Source organism: Polistes canadensis, unplaced genomic scaffold (assembly GCF_001313835.1).
Source record: "Polistes canadensis isolate GaletaPanama2010 unplaced genomic scaffold, ASM131383v1 scaffold_5, whole genome shotgun sequence".
NCBI classification, from domain to species: domain Eukaryota; kingdom Metazoa; phylum Arthropoda; class Insecta; order Hymenoptera; family Vespidae; genus Polistes; species Polistes canadensis.
Genome location: NW_014569552.1, coordinates 488,547 through 504,543, shown reverse-complemented (window position 1 = coordinate 504,543; position 15,997 = coordinate 488,547). Strand labels below are relative to the sequence as shown.

The 15,997-nt window shown below is 28.6% G+C and overlaps 1 protein-coding gene across 1 annotated transcript; it reads right to left on the bottom strand.

The window, feature by feature from the left end:
* Positions 1-2,946: 2,946 nt before the first annotated feature.
* Positions 2,947-12,314, bottom strand: LOC106788704. Its single transcript, XM_014752193.1, has 6 exons — positions 11,893-12,314; positions 5,000-5,228; positions 4,785-4,919; positions 4,504-4,701; positions 4,006-4,251; positions 2,947-3,375 (listed from the first exon to the last, which is right to left on the bottom strand). Exons 2-6 carry the CDS (start codon positions 5,225-5,227, stop codon positions 3,157-3,159), a joined length of 1,026 nt encoding a protein of 341 aa, XP_014607679.1. The 5' UTR covers position 5,228; positions 11,893-12,314; the 3' UTR covers positions 2,947-3,156.
* Positions 12,315-15,997: the final 3,683 nt, after the last annotated feature.

Here is a 15,997-nt window from a genome sequence, read left to right as displayed (position 1 = left end):
ATTAAGAACAAGTATCACTTGATCGTTAAAATTACATTGTAAAAATTTCATTTTATTTTAAATTTCTCGTAGTTTTTTTTTCTTGAAATAATTATTCTTAATTTTTTCTATATTCTCTACAAGCAAATTAAATGCTCGATTATCTTCATTAAGTATTATGTAATATTATTGGAAATATTCTTGTTCAAGTTGCAAAATGTATTTTGTCTCTCAGGAACTTATATTCATTGGTTTATTTTATCCTTATAAAGAATATCGCAAGATCTTGATTGTCGATAATGAATTATAATTTTTCTACATACATTTCTACCTTAACGGACAGGAAAATAATATATAATTAAATATCCATCGTCATAAAATCAAAATCGAAAATTTGTAATTGTATATTATAGAAGGTAATGCAAACCCACCAGATATGGAAAGTTGTGACTGCGTTGTTTAAAACAAAATACAGTTTAATAGTATGCTAATATTCACACATACACACACATTATTATTAGACATTTATTAATTATTTATATATGTTAATTACAATCATATTATTATTATTTGTTTTCTTTTAATCTTGTATGCGGTGATAATATATATATATAGCTCTAGGATATATATTATTATTATTCTTTTAAATATTGCACTTATATAGATTTAAAGTAATAATAATAATAATAATTAATATTATTATTATTTATTAAAATTTTTTTTGATAAATTTGTTTTGTTTCCTAACAAATGTATATTTCATTCTTTAATGCATTTTTTCATATTTTCTTTTTTTTTCTTTCTTCTTTTTTCCTTCTCAGTTCATATTACATTTGAAACATTTATTTGCGATTCATATAACACGGTGCAAGTAATATTTTAGAAGAAAGTTACTGTGTAGAGAGGATGTTATATATATGTATATGTAAACATAACGTATACCAAAAACATATACATACATATATATATATTACATCTATTAAAAACCATCTAAAAAAAATAACTATTATATATTAGTAAGCCTTCCTGATTAAAAAAGAAACGAAAAAAAATAATGTATATTGTTTATTCATTCAAGAATACAGTAGTAGTAAATAATGTGAGATATCAAAAACAAAACTCCTTTAATCGCAGTTCGAAAATAATGTGCATGATTTATAAATCAAATCGAATGAGTCCTCGCATCATCATCATCACACTCTGTGCGTATAGTTTTTAAAAAAGATTTAGTGAGAAAATGTTTATTATTTGTAAAGAGGGGAAAAAAAGAACAACAAGAAAGAGAATGGTTATATAAAATAGTGCCAAATTTTATACTGAAAGCAGTGTTCCTTACAGATTGCACAGATTGTTTTGCAAGATACAGAATCGAAGTGTTGTTTAATCTTTCTATATCGTCCCTTTGAAGCGAGACATTTTTGAAGTCAGATATGTGCATGTGGGTAGTAGAAAGGGATGCTGTGTAGAAATTATGAAAATATGTATAACTACGGAAACGTTAGAGTATCATCTTCTTTTCTTCTTCTTCTTCTTCTTCTTCAACAGCAGCAGCAAACTACGAATGATACTGCCTCATTTAAATAAATTTAGATAATTCATATTCAAATGAAACATTGTAATCATTATTATTTTATAATTTTATTATTATTAATAATTATTAGTATTATTAATATTATTATTAATATTATTATTATTAGTATTGTTAGTATTATTATTATTGTTATTATCAATAGTAAAATAAAAGAAATATGAAATGTACTTGCAATGATTAAATTGTACAGTATTAAAGATATAATTGATGTAAAATTTAATTGTAAATTATAAGATGAGACAGTATTAATCCTGTGCTTTACAGAGATTGTTATTTTTTTATCCATTTAATCATATACTCTGTAATAATCGCGAAAATCATCACACATATAGAAATTTATTTTGAAATAGTGTATTTAAAAAAATAAACAAAAAGATACGAGATTAAAGATAATGATATGTGAAAAAAGTCATATACTGCGAAAGAAATAATGTTGATTTCTTCATAGGTATCGCCTACTTTGTATTAACGTGATATCACTTCGGCGTATGTGTACACCATTATTAAAAATAATTCATATTTAAATAAAATATATAATTTTTTTAATACAGAATATGTGTGTAAGATGTTTTACGTAATTTCTTATGTATTTTATGTTACAATTTACACACATTTTACAGCGTATTTTAAAGAACAAAGGTACTTTTTTCTTGTATAATTTTTCACATTGAATTTGTAAAAAGATATAAAATTATTTCCTGGGATTAAATTCGTTGTAAATCTCGCCCTTGGATGGTTATTGTTATTATTTTATTCATACAAAATATTGATATTATATAATTATCGTCATTGTAAAAAAAAAAATAAAAGTAATTCGATAATATAATTTATTGATCTTCCATTCGAAGTAATTAAATTAAAATTATACAATGAAATAAAAACAAAGCATACATACGATCTCGCATTATTATACCTAATTTATTATCGCTTATTATTTACAATAATTATAACAATGGCAAAAAAGATCAGCTCAGGTAAAATTTTAATCGAAATTCAAAATCTTTAATATAACGAGGAAGATCATTCAAATTAAAAATAATATTTCTTACGTTCCGTGTTACACGTTCATAGCCAACGGGCGATATAGAACAAAGTTTCTAAATTTGTATAACTTACGAATGTAAAACAAAGACGAGGAAAGAGAAAAAAGAAAAATACACACATTGCACGATAGAGAGAAAGAAAGAAATAAAGAAAAAGAGAGAGAAAAAAGAAATATATACGAGTATTATTATACTTTGAAAAAAAAAAAAAAAATATATAATGGAATAAATATTGATTCTAAATTCCTATAATTAAACTTTTATCGTGTCGTTTAAACTACAAAATAAATTGATGCTTTTTAAAATGGAAGAAAAATAGAAAGAGAGACAGCAAAATGATATAATAAAATTGGCAGAGAAAACAATTGAAAAACGAACGAATGAAATGACGGAGAGAATGAGAGGTCAAATATGATTCTTAAAACAAATTTAACGTATCTCCGAGTATTTCGAATTTGTCGATGAATTTGAGAGAAGTAATGATCAAGAAATAAAAGAAAAGAGAGAGAAAAAAAAAGGAAATAAAGAAATTAATTGGAAAAGTTTACTCGTAGTCTTCTTCCGCAGGTCGAACTTGCGGGAATCTTCTGATCGCTTGGTGCTGTTGTGGCTGTGGTCGTCTATGTTGTAGAGGTATATTCACTTCTTCCGGGCTATGAAAAACTTGGTTCACCGGTAAACGAAATTGCGGAAGTTGGATTTGAGAACGTGGCGAGGAAGGAATGCTGTTCAATGTTGCTGATGGTTGACCGCCGACGAAAACCTGAACGGATTTGGAAAATTTTAATAATAAACAGAAACGACGATCTTCTTATAGTAAGAAAAACTATTGGGATCGTCATCCGCGCTATTTTATTTATTTATTTTCCCAAAATAACAATGACTCTTCTTATCATTCGAGTTGATTTAAGCCGAGCACGATAAACGATGTTGCAGCATAGAGTTTAATAAAAAGTGCAATAGAGTAGGCCGCAATAGTAAGCAAATTATAGAATCAAGCAAAAGAGATTATAAAAAAGATGAAGAAGCTTGAAAAAGCAAAGGAAGAGAAAGAAAGAAAGAAAGAGAAAGAGAGAAAGATAGAGTAGGAGAAAGACAACATGCACAGAGAAATCCAATCTATATTTCAACTTTATAGATAACAATAATGAACAACAACATGCGAATTATAATCACGTTGATCGTGAACAAAAATCCTCATTCATTCATTGTATTTATTTTCTTTCTTTTTTTTTTTTGTTCGTTTTTTTTTCTTTTTCTTTTTCGTGCTTTTTATTAGAAACAAGCCAGATGTTTAGACACTTCACGAAAAGAGAATCCAAATTGTAGTGGACGTCAGTGTGCTGGTATGACGAACTAAGGGGAGTCTTCAGAAATGATATGGTAACGGTACCTGCTGCAAAGGACGCCTAACAGGCGATGGTGCCGATGATGGAGTAATCTGATAATCTCCTGCTTCTCTTTCATCGGTATATATGTCAGCTGGATAATACCTCTCGCTGTATCTCAAGGTCACGTTAGGTTTCGTTTCAGCTTCAGCCAAGTTCAATGGTTTGTAAAGATACTCGTTGACAAAATGATACTGAGAACTCTTCTTGCAACTGATATCACCGCTCGGTGGCATGCAAATCAGGTGAACCTAGAACACGAACACAGTTAATGATCTTTACTTGGTGAAAAGCGAAAGGAATATAGTAGTTATCGATACGCGATCGATTACGTTTACTTCGTAAGGAAATACGAGGTGCTTTTATCCCGGAAGTTGTTCGAATAAATTGGCAGACCAGGTGCACTCCTTAAGTCGATTAGAATTTTTTAAAAGTTAAGTACCATATTCTCAAACATGTTACTAATCTAACTAGATCGTAAAGTGAAAATATGCTCGATTTACCTGATGGAAAGTAAATCCTTCTGGACAGATCCACGAATGTTTGGCATTTTCATGACAATAATGGAATACCTCGCAATGCAAATCTTCATCTGCATAATATCCTGTTTGTTTGCCAACGCAATCGAATTTACTTTGTGGGAGAAGAAGCGTTAGACGATCCGGTTCCTCTTTCTCTTCCTCGATTTCTTCGGCATTGATCTTCAAATACAAATGATTGTATTATATAAACAAATTATTAATAATCATAATAGTTTATATATAAAAATGTATAATTTACGTACCGGACCATTAGGACCAATTGGACCACCACCACGAAGAGGTCCACGTGGTGGGCCACCTCCTCCTCCTCCTACTCTTACATTCGATTGATAATCACGGGAACCATCGAGTGGCGATGGGGATGGTTTACGATACAACTTAAATACAAAATGAAGATCAACATAATTCGATCAATAGAATTTAACAATTGTAATAATAGAAACAAATTTGAAATTACAGGTTGTTGATTATTAGGATTTCTGTAAAGTGGTGCTGACGATGGAGTTGGTGTTACTGCGTTATCTTCATAACTGTTATCACGAAAACCTTGACCACCATTTAAGGCTGACGTGTAAAGTGGTCCTAAAGTTTGCTTGCCAGAAAGAGTAACAGCTCTTGTATCTAAATCGTAAGGATTTTGAGCAACCGCTGTTGCGGCTACGAACAGCAGACAAATTCGATGCATTCTGAAATATCCAACGAGAAAGTCAAGATTAATTCAACTATTATAAATGTTTATGATCGTTCTGTAATATACTGTAATTAGTATAATTGATAGATTTCATTTCTTATATTTAATGCACGCGCGCGCATAGATTTATCGTAAATACATATAAAATACTTAAGCGAAAGTAACCTTGACCATCGAAGTTTTTTCAATGATACAAAATTACGATAGATTATTAACGTTGTTTTCGTATTTGAAAAAAAAAAAAGATTTGCGAGCTTATGTTCGCGTTGCAGCGAAAGTAAGAAACTATAGTTAAACTTTTAGAAAGCCAACAACGGGTGCGCTTTATTTCGGCCAATCGACAAGATCTAAACCACCACTTTCTATCATCTCTTTCTATCTCTCTTCTTTTTTTTTTGTGTCCTTCTTTTCTTTTTATTCTTCTCTTTCTTATTTTCTCTTCCTTCATGATCCTTTTACACGTCAATGAACGAACGTTTTCTCTGTTTATGGAAATAAACTGGAAAGCTAAATGCAAAAGAGATAAAAAGCACACATAAGAGTTCGTTTGTTTTAGGCGAAAAGAGAAAACACACTTATATTATCTCGCATGAAAAATCATTAAGATTGATTGTAAACGTTTACAATTAGTACTAATATTTGTGAAGAGAGTAATTCAATGTAAAAATGAATTGATTTGAATTAATATACAAAGACACATTTGTATGAACAAACTATTACAAATTAATTTTTTGATGAAAGTAGTATACGAATTAGTAGGAATGTATAAATTAATAGGACAAGCTATGTAAATGGTCACTTTTGTTAATAAAAATCGATCAATTAATGTCAACAGTTACAAAGAGACACATATATGTATATAAATGATAGAAAATATTATTTCGTTCAATGAAAAGAGAGAATTTCAATTTCAATACATAAATCTCTTTTCGATGAAAGTTGTCAATGTATTAGAATATTTTACATGACAAAAAATGAATAGTCTCTTTTGTTAATACAAGTCAATCAATTAGAGTCAACAGTTACAAAGACACATTTGCATAGAGAAATTATGGCAATATTGTCTCGTTCAATCAAATGAGTTCGTATTTCAACTCTCACGTGAGTCCTTTTCCGATGATCGGACAGTTAAACATTTAGCCAATTATTCATTTTTATAGCGCATTTATGGTTTGCGTGGCAAACAGCTGCGTGGAAAGCGTGTTACTACTTTCTAAGCGTGCAAAACTCGGACAAGTGTTTGGTTTCACGATTCGTTAAAGATTCTTTATCTGAGACGAGATTCATTCGATCAAATAAATCCTTCCGATTATCATTTATTTAATATTACATTTGCATAATCATGATGAAAATGGTGATGATGATGATGATGATGATGATGATAAACTAATCTAAATCATTTTTAAGTTAGTTCGATAAGATCGATCTTATCATTGATTAATTACTCTCAAGTTTGCCTAATCACGATGATTATTCGATCTGTCTCAATAAATCTATCTGATTTGATCGATTTAATTTCTTTTTTTTTTTTTATTATTTAGTGTTACATTTGCATGATGATGATAGACTAACGGAAATCATTCATAGTTCGATAAGATCAATCTAATCGTTAATTAATTAGACTTCTGTTAGGCTAATCACGATGCATGTTGCATCTTTTTAATGCACCTGTTCGTTATTAAATTGAAAGTGCAACCTAAAAGTTATGACTTGTTATATAAGATTCTTTCTCTGTAGGTAGAGGATGAAAAAGGTTAAAAGTTAAATATATTTTTATCATTTTTCGTTAAATATTAAACGTGTTATTACGTAAATTGATTCCTCGAGTAGGTCCTCGTTAATAATGTTATTATAAATATAACAAGAAATCTTTAATGCATCCGATCAATTTATGAGAAAATAAATATATAATATAAAATATAAGTATGTTTTTGTCTGTGTGTGTATACAAGATGTATTGTTTATTGGATGCTTACTTTCCAAGTAAGTTCTCGTGATTATTATAATTTAAACGTGACTTTGAAAATCAGTGGTCACGATTTTCTCATTTATATTTGAACGATCGATCGATCATTTCAATTGAGTTTCCTTTAAAAAATAAAAAATGAAATAATCGAGATTGTTAACGATTTGGCTGATCGATATTAATGTTCACGACTTTTTCGTTTACATTTGATCGATACTTATAAGATGATCGATCGATCGTGAGTATTGAATTTGAATTGAAAAATTAATAATGAAATAATCAAAATTGTTTAACACGATTTTTACGATCGTTTTTAAGATTTTCACGTTTTTGTTTCATTCAAATTGTTCATCTATCGATTATTAAAATCAAGTTTTATGCAAAAATTAGGAAAACTTTTGAACGATTTTGAAGATCGATATTAGAATATTAAATGATTGTCTTGTTAATATTTAATCGATCGATATTAGAAATTTCAATTGTCCCTGGCCTGTTTGAGTTCGAAAAATAATAAAGGTAATTCTGGTTTGAAGTTGATCGTTAAGAAAAGTGGTTCGAGACTCGATGAAGTGAAAGTGAGAGGGGGCTGCGTATAAAAATCAGCTCGACAAAGAGGAAAAAAGAAAGAGAAAAAAACAAACGTGTCTGTATCGGATATCTCGAAGTCGAGTTATTCGTTGTATATATGTACTATATATTTAAGTATATATATATATATTGAAAGATATCAAAAGTACGCTTGCAACGCTTGGAAAGGACTGCGATTTTTTGGTTCTACTTCGAATGTCACGTGGAATTCAATCGTTCCGACATGATTCCTTTTCTTTCAACCTTCTTTTCTTTCTGTCTTCCTACCTTTCTGTTTTTCTTATTTCCTTCTATTTCACTCCAATTTCTTTAATCCCGTAAATCCGTCAGGATAAGAAAATTGTTCGCATATTTGTCTCCCTTTACTTTGAATTTAATTTTGATACTATTCCGTGAATCCTCGCTTAAATTTGGCGCTAGATAACTATAATAATAATAATAATAATAATAATAGTAATAGTAATAATGATAATAATTAAAAAAAAATTGAATTAGACCAACGTTATTGAGTACATAGCTTAATTTATAGCTAGATAATTATAATTAAAAAATAAATAAACGTTATTGCGTACAAATTTAATTTACGAAGCTGGATAATTGTAATGAAAGCATAGATGAAAAAGTATCCGGTAAAAAAAGTTTGATTTTAAGTTAAATAATTTTAATAAAAATATTATTAAAAAAATATTCAATACAAGTTTGTTGATTTGAAAAATCAGATAATTGTAATAAAATAATAGATGAAAATGATTAAATAACATTTTAATTTGTAACTAGATAATTGTAATGATAAAATAGTTAAGAAATTATTGTTCATGTTTCGATGATTGACGAAAACTGTGTTTTATCAGATTAAATAATTTTTGTATACATTCGACTAGCTTCTCTAATTAATGTTTTTTTACGAAAGAAGTAAAATCATAAATTTGATCATGCATATTGCATAAATATCGACTGCTTTCGCATTATATTTGCGTAGGTATGATCGAACGCGATAAGTAGAAGGAAATAAAAGAAAAAAAAAGACAAGAAAGAAATCAAATAAGTCGATTAAGATAAAGACGGTAACGTGCACAGGAATTATTTCGTAGAAAGTTTTCCGAGTCACTAATTTATATCGAACTAGTTTTGAATAGACGAAAATTTAGGGGTACTTATGGATAAATATTAAAGATATATATATATAAAATATATATATAAAGATTTTTCATTTAATACAAGATTTTAATTGTAAATCTCTTTACACGTAAGAAAAATAATAAATGCGTGTACGTACGCGCGTATAAATATGGTACATAATTTTAGTTTATGTTTTATTTTTTATTGATTTAACACCGGTAGCTGGTATTTTTATTCGTAATTAACATCCCGTCATTAGAGCAAATATTATTTGAAGTATATAGATATACTTAAATATTTACTTCCGTTCGTGATTCGTGATTTCTCTTGTAATAATGAGACAGAATCATATAAATCATTGAAACTTTCAAATCGATAAAGAATAGAATTTATCGTAGTATAAAAAGAGAAAAGAATAAATAAACAAATCCAAAAAAGACAACTCTTTCCTGTTTTCACGTAATCGCGTAAAAAAAAAAAAAAATCCTATTACTACTTACTAGATTACGTATTCGTGCTACCTAAATCGGTGCAATAGAAATTGTTCGATCTCCGATTCGCGAGATAAATTAAAATCGAATCGCACCGAGTAGCTCAAATTAATCTCGATTTTTTTTTTATCGAGATTAGAATTGTAACGCGATAGACACATTTCTTCAATTGCCTATGGTCTCATTCCTGCGGTCGTAGCTGGAGAATAAAACGTTGAAAGTTGCGCAAGTCGAACGTAATACGATGTAGTATCGTTTGGGTCAAGTATCACTGTCACTTCGATCAAGATTAAAATACTTTGGTATTCGTGTATTCATTAATTCAGAATCATCTGATTTCTTTTCTATTCAATTAGTTCTAATCCAACGGTTTTGAAATATTTGATATGTGTTTGTATAAGTCAATGATAACGAAAGCGATCTAAATCATGAAATGTTTGCATTGGTAATATATATATTTTATAATTTAAATAGATTTTCTTATATTACCTTTTATTTTTCATTACCGACATAATATAATCCGAATAATAAATACATAATAATTAAGTAATGTAAAGATTTATTCGATGAAGAAAATTGTAAATGAAATCTTTCCAAAAAAAAAAAGTATCATGTAATAAGTGGTTAGTGGTTCGAATATAAAAACACGTTCGTGTGTAAGGAGTTCATAATTAATGGTGACTATGAATATATAATAAAACAATAATATAAATAACATTTATTTAAAATAATAAATTAAAAAAATTGTTTTCTAGAATAACAGGAAGAAGAAGAAACAAAAACGGGGGGAATAAAATGTAAAACATTAATTCTTTCTCTTTCATCCTTTTATTTTTTTTTTTATTCAAATAGTTGGGATGTCTAGCAACGAGTGTACGAACAAAAAATGGTTGGGGAGTTTAAATTCGATACCTTAGAAATTTTGTTCGAAATGGAAAAAAAGAACGTGCAGATATATCAGATACGTTGGCGGTTCTTTTTAAAAACGTTCATCGGTCGAAGAAAGCAATTGCATAATATAAAAAGAGATAGTTGTCCCGCAAGTATAAATGCAGAGAACGCGGCTGTATAATATAACCCGCGTGCAGGCACACGTAACCGGCCAACCACCACCACTACCTGACTGGTTCTGGACACGCTCTTAAGGAAATCTGGAGCACACTTTATTCTTGTAATGACATTTTTCTACTAACCCTTTGCAATTCTCCACGAATTCTTTTTATCCATAGGAACTCTTTAATTGTATACAATTTTATCAATAAATATTTATATTTTCATTTAATGAAATTACTAAAATTATTCTCATTGACAGAGAGAGAGAGAGAGAGAAAGAAAAAAATGTTATTGCAATAAAAAAAAAAAGTTAAAAACATAATGGAAAATATTGAAAAATATACTAGTAAAAGTTTTAGAGTTATAATTTAAATCAAATAGAATTAAAGTAAAGTTTATTAAAATAGAAAGAAAAAAAATTTATAGAAATAATTTAGAATTAAATTGAAAAATTTATGAAAAAAACACACAAGTGTATAATAATATAATAGTAATTAAATATTTAATAGTGAAAAAGAAATAGAATGTAAAAATACTCGTGATCAAATTTATAGAACCAATGAACGAAGTAACTTATTTTTATTAAAAAATGATGAAAAAATAATGTAAAATATAATTTTGATAATGGAAAAAGAGAAATCAATTGAAAAAATACTCGCAATCGGTTAAAATCATAAATTGGTTATAATTTCTAAGAGAAATTGTTCGATAAGTCAAAATGGTTGATATATGTATGCATATAAACTGAAAGTAAATCTTTCAATTTATCACCTAGCTCTATCCACGCGTGCAAATTCGTTCCTGATTCGTAGTAATAAGAACGACCGGTTTTCACGGAGGTTTCCGTGAGCGCACGTGTCATAACTCTTGGCACACCGTGCGTGACCAAACTAATTTCATACATTTTCCAACTACGACAAAAATGTATCGTTCATTTACGATACTCGAGCGAGTCTAATTAAATGTTACAATCGTGTCGGACATTGCCCTGAAATCTTGTTCTCAGATCTCTCTATATAGATATAAAAAAAAAAAACAAATCTTTATAAATCTCGCTTGTCTTAAAAAAAAAAAATAAAAAAATAAAAAACCAATCATCTATTATATCCAATAATTGGCACGAAGTATCCCATTTTTTAAATTATCGGAGTTCACATTAAAATGGAATTTCAATGAGACACCGTCAATATCACACTACTAACATGAAAAAAACAAAAAAAATAGATCGATATAATTTTTCAACGTTTGATCAAAATTCAATAAAAATAAGACACTTCACTGTTCTCTCGTTGGAATCATCTCTCTCACGTATTCGAAGAAACTAACAAATTTTTGTATTATCTTTGTATCTTATGAATCGCCACGTTGATTGTTCTCTCCTGTAAAAAAGAAGAAAAGAAAAAAAAAAAAAAGGAAATTGAAATTTTGGGAACTTCGCTTACCTGTTGACAAACACTAAGGTAGATTGTAGGAGAGTTAACAACGAGCACGTATACCGGATTGACAACACACACGAGCTTTTATCATGAGCGGTCGGTTCGTCATTCTCTTATATAGTGCTACCCGCTGAAAGTTGCCTCCACCAGGTATAAACTCAGGATTCTCTTTTATGGTGGGGGAGAGGAGAGACACTCTAACACTGTGTTCTCCTTTATCATCGATGCACCACACGACTTTGATCCGTCAGATCGTAGATCCTGTAAGAAAACTTTAAACTAAACATAAATTAGTAACCAATTATGTTCTGATCTATCTTTAAAAAGATATAACAATTGTTATCGCGAGAATTTCTACGCGAAGAAAATATTTAACTTACGTTATTGTCTCTTGTATGTTAATGAAGACCTTTCTCGTTGGAACTCTCTGCAATTATGCGTCTCCTCCTCCGCCTCTCTGTTCTACGAACCAACTGATTATTACTTGGAATGTGTATAAAGAATATTAAAATGTGTTTGTTTTATTTTTTACTTCTAAATAAATGTTAAATTTCAAAATAAACATTTCATAATTTCGAGTGTTAAAATTATTCTTAATATAAATTAAAATAAGAATAATGTTATTGTAAGAAGATTGAAATTTTGTATCGATTAATTATAGAAAAAGATATAAGAAATCTTAATTTTTTATGATATGTATAATTATTCGAATAAATAATGTTCGATTATAATTTTCCTTTCTTCTATCAACCGGATGTGTGTTATTGGAATCGTTCGAATCTAAGCCAAAAACGTAATACTGATCGTTTAAAATCGAAGGACAAGAAATATAGTAGTATGAGTCTCTCGACATGTTACATATTTTTTTTTTTCATCGAAGAAAGTAGTCTTTATGCTTTGTTTGACCATAGACAGGAATACGCCCACATGAGTGGTCAATAATCTCTGACTCATAATACCTTTAAACAATGGAATGGGTCCGCTTCAACATCCTATTATCTGTCGCACTTTCAGTGAACATTAGTTTGCATCCTGTTAATCATATTTTAATGAGTTATTTAAAAATTCGATCAATTTTTTGTTCTTGTTTTTCTTTTTTTACTATCTGTCGATTTTTATCAACATTTTTATCTGTTTTTTTACTTACATAATTATTTATTTCCGGTTATAAGAAATATCTATTATTTTAGTAATAGTAAAAGACCTATAAAGAAAGTTTAAGCGATCCATGAATTCGCACAAATTAAAGTTCCGTAAATTATTAAAAAAAAAACAAATATTTTAGAATTTTAAATATTTATAAAAGATAAAAATAATGTTTTAATTATCTACTAGATTGGTAGAATATTATTTATCTATATTTTATTTTTAATATAATCCGAAAAAATGCGTGGTAATTATTTCATTTTCAATTTTGTACTTTTTAAGCTACAATAGATTAATTATTAGAAAAATTAAATATAAAATTTAATTTTTATATTAATATAAAATTATATATACAATATATACTTTCTCCTCTTCTAAAATAACTTTCAAAAAGTTTATTTAATTAAATATTATTGATTAGCTAATAATTATTTAGTTAAACATATAATCGTTATCAATATAATCTCGTTTTAATTGATCAAAATTGAAAAACAATAATATAAGAAAAAAAACAAAAAAAAAATAGAAAGATCCAAAAAATATAATAATATTGTTGAATATTGAAAGAAGAAGTTTGAAATGTTCGATCAATCGAGTTACGGTTGATCGGCAAGCTTATGTCATCGATGCATAACATAATATACAATATATACATATTTACGAAGACACACCCATACACATATACCCATATACACATATAAATAAGTTGTCAAGAGGCTTTCGTTCTTATTTCGATCGACGTTCGCGAGACATCGCAAGGAGACACTTCCGAGTGGAATAATCTTGAAATAAAAAGGACGTTCCGGCTTTCTAACAGGTGCCTGACGAAAATTTCCTTTCAAGTAGGCCAACGCGCGTATAAGACGACTTTAAACTTTAAGTATTTTCGTTCTTCATTAGAATTTTATTCACGTATAATATGTATGAGTAACTTACAATGTTAAGCAAATGTAAACGCGTGATTTTGTTAATCTCACAATCAAACAGACGACACACGGATTATTCTAAATCTCCTTGAACAATTTCATTTAAACGTATGCATTTCGTTACCGAGCAGGAAATGAGTGATATTTAAGCTACTGAATATATCTTGCCAGACTTCTCTCTTTGATTTAACGAAGTATATACACACACATATATACATATATACGATGTAATATGTCTCGTACGTGTTTCAACATCAGGAAAGGTACTTCAAAAATGAAATTCTACCTCTGGGCAATAAGCTCAGAGTTTCAGGAGTTGTACGCGTGATCTATATATTACGCATTCATATAGTATATATCTTACGTTATATTGAAATTCTTTGGAAATATAATTAGAAAAACTAACTTTTTGTTTTTTAATTTAACAATTTGGTTTTATTAATTTAAACAACATTTTTTTTTCAATGTGACTAATTATAAATTTATATTGATAGGTAAATGAGTATATTTTGTGTTTAATTACAGTATTATATAAATTTGTCTATTAATATTTCAGTATTACTAAATTTCTAATTAATTTTTCGACCTTTCATTAATGAACTTACGAAAAAATATTTAATGTAATTTTCAGAAAAAAAGAAAGATAATAATTAGTGAACTTTTTTTTTGAAAAAGAACAAGTGAAAACAATGACCCTCGCAGTTTGAATCAAAAGAAAGTAAGTTACACGATCCGATTCCATACGATTTCAATAAATTACGTGCTAAGCGGTGCGTTCGATTTGTCGAGGAGTGAAAAGTGATGAATCAAAAGAAGCGTAGGGGTAGAGGGGGAGAAGGAGAAGAAATAAAAGAAGTGGGAGTTGAAGAGGAGGATTTACTTTTCGATCTGGGTGAAGATCGAAGGGAAAAAAAGAAAGAGATCGAAAGTATCGCGTCGGATCAGTAATTTTCCTTTTGTTTCGTTTGTTCATTCGTTCGTTCGATTTACGGATCAACGAATCTTGATTTCACACGTCGATAAATTCTTAGGATTTTCTAAAAAAAACATTACAGGTCCTCCCAGCTAAATAAGCTCACTAACATCACTTTTGTAATCCCATTTCACATTTTCTTGTAATTATTTATTTATTTATCATTTGAAGAAAAAAGATAGGGTTGAAAATAAGAAGGAAAATTGTTCTTAATTGATTCGTTTATGGTTGGTAGTAGAACGGTTAATTGAGAGAAAATGAAAATCACGATTTCGCGGTAAATTTAATTAGTGTTTGTATTAAATAAGAAAATAAATCGTTTAATGAGAACTAAAAGAATTATTTGTGCGTTTAAATTTAAATGAACACATACGTGCACGCACGCACGCATATTAAACGTGTAGAAAAGATAAGAAAAGAAAGAAAATGAAAAAGGTTTATTCGTTATGAAAGTAAATTAATCTCCATAACGTTAATCTTACCCCTTCTCATGTGCTCATTTGCCTCTTTTCTATGCATCGTGTTCAAGAGTAACAAGTTGACCTTCTTGCAGAGATCGTATTTAAGTTTAGTCCTTGTTACTCGTGAAGATGATACTTCGTTAACAATTTCCTAATGAATGTTATCCGAAGAATTAAGGAACGAATTAATTACATTTTCGAACTTCTTAGATTAACGTCATGCACGGTCATTTTGAAATTTCTTTTAATTAGTAAGAATCCCTGAAATTTTGATTTCAATTATTTCAATGCTTTTCTTTGTGCAAAGATTTCGCTGGAGAAATGATGAATACAATTTTGTACATAAAATTTTCATTTTTATACGATTTGGACTACTATCTTAATCTTTTCGATACTACCAGAGACTATAATCATCCATCATTGGATACTCACGAAAAAATTTCACACATATTTTACAAAACAAAATTATATTCTAAATAAAAATAAAAACATTTAGAGGCAGAGGAGTAAAAAAATCAAAAAACGGCATGGAACTGATACGCGACCGTAATGAAACTTCCTAAGCTTTTTTATATGTTGATAACTTAACTAAATATGAAAAAAAT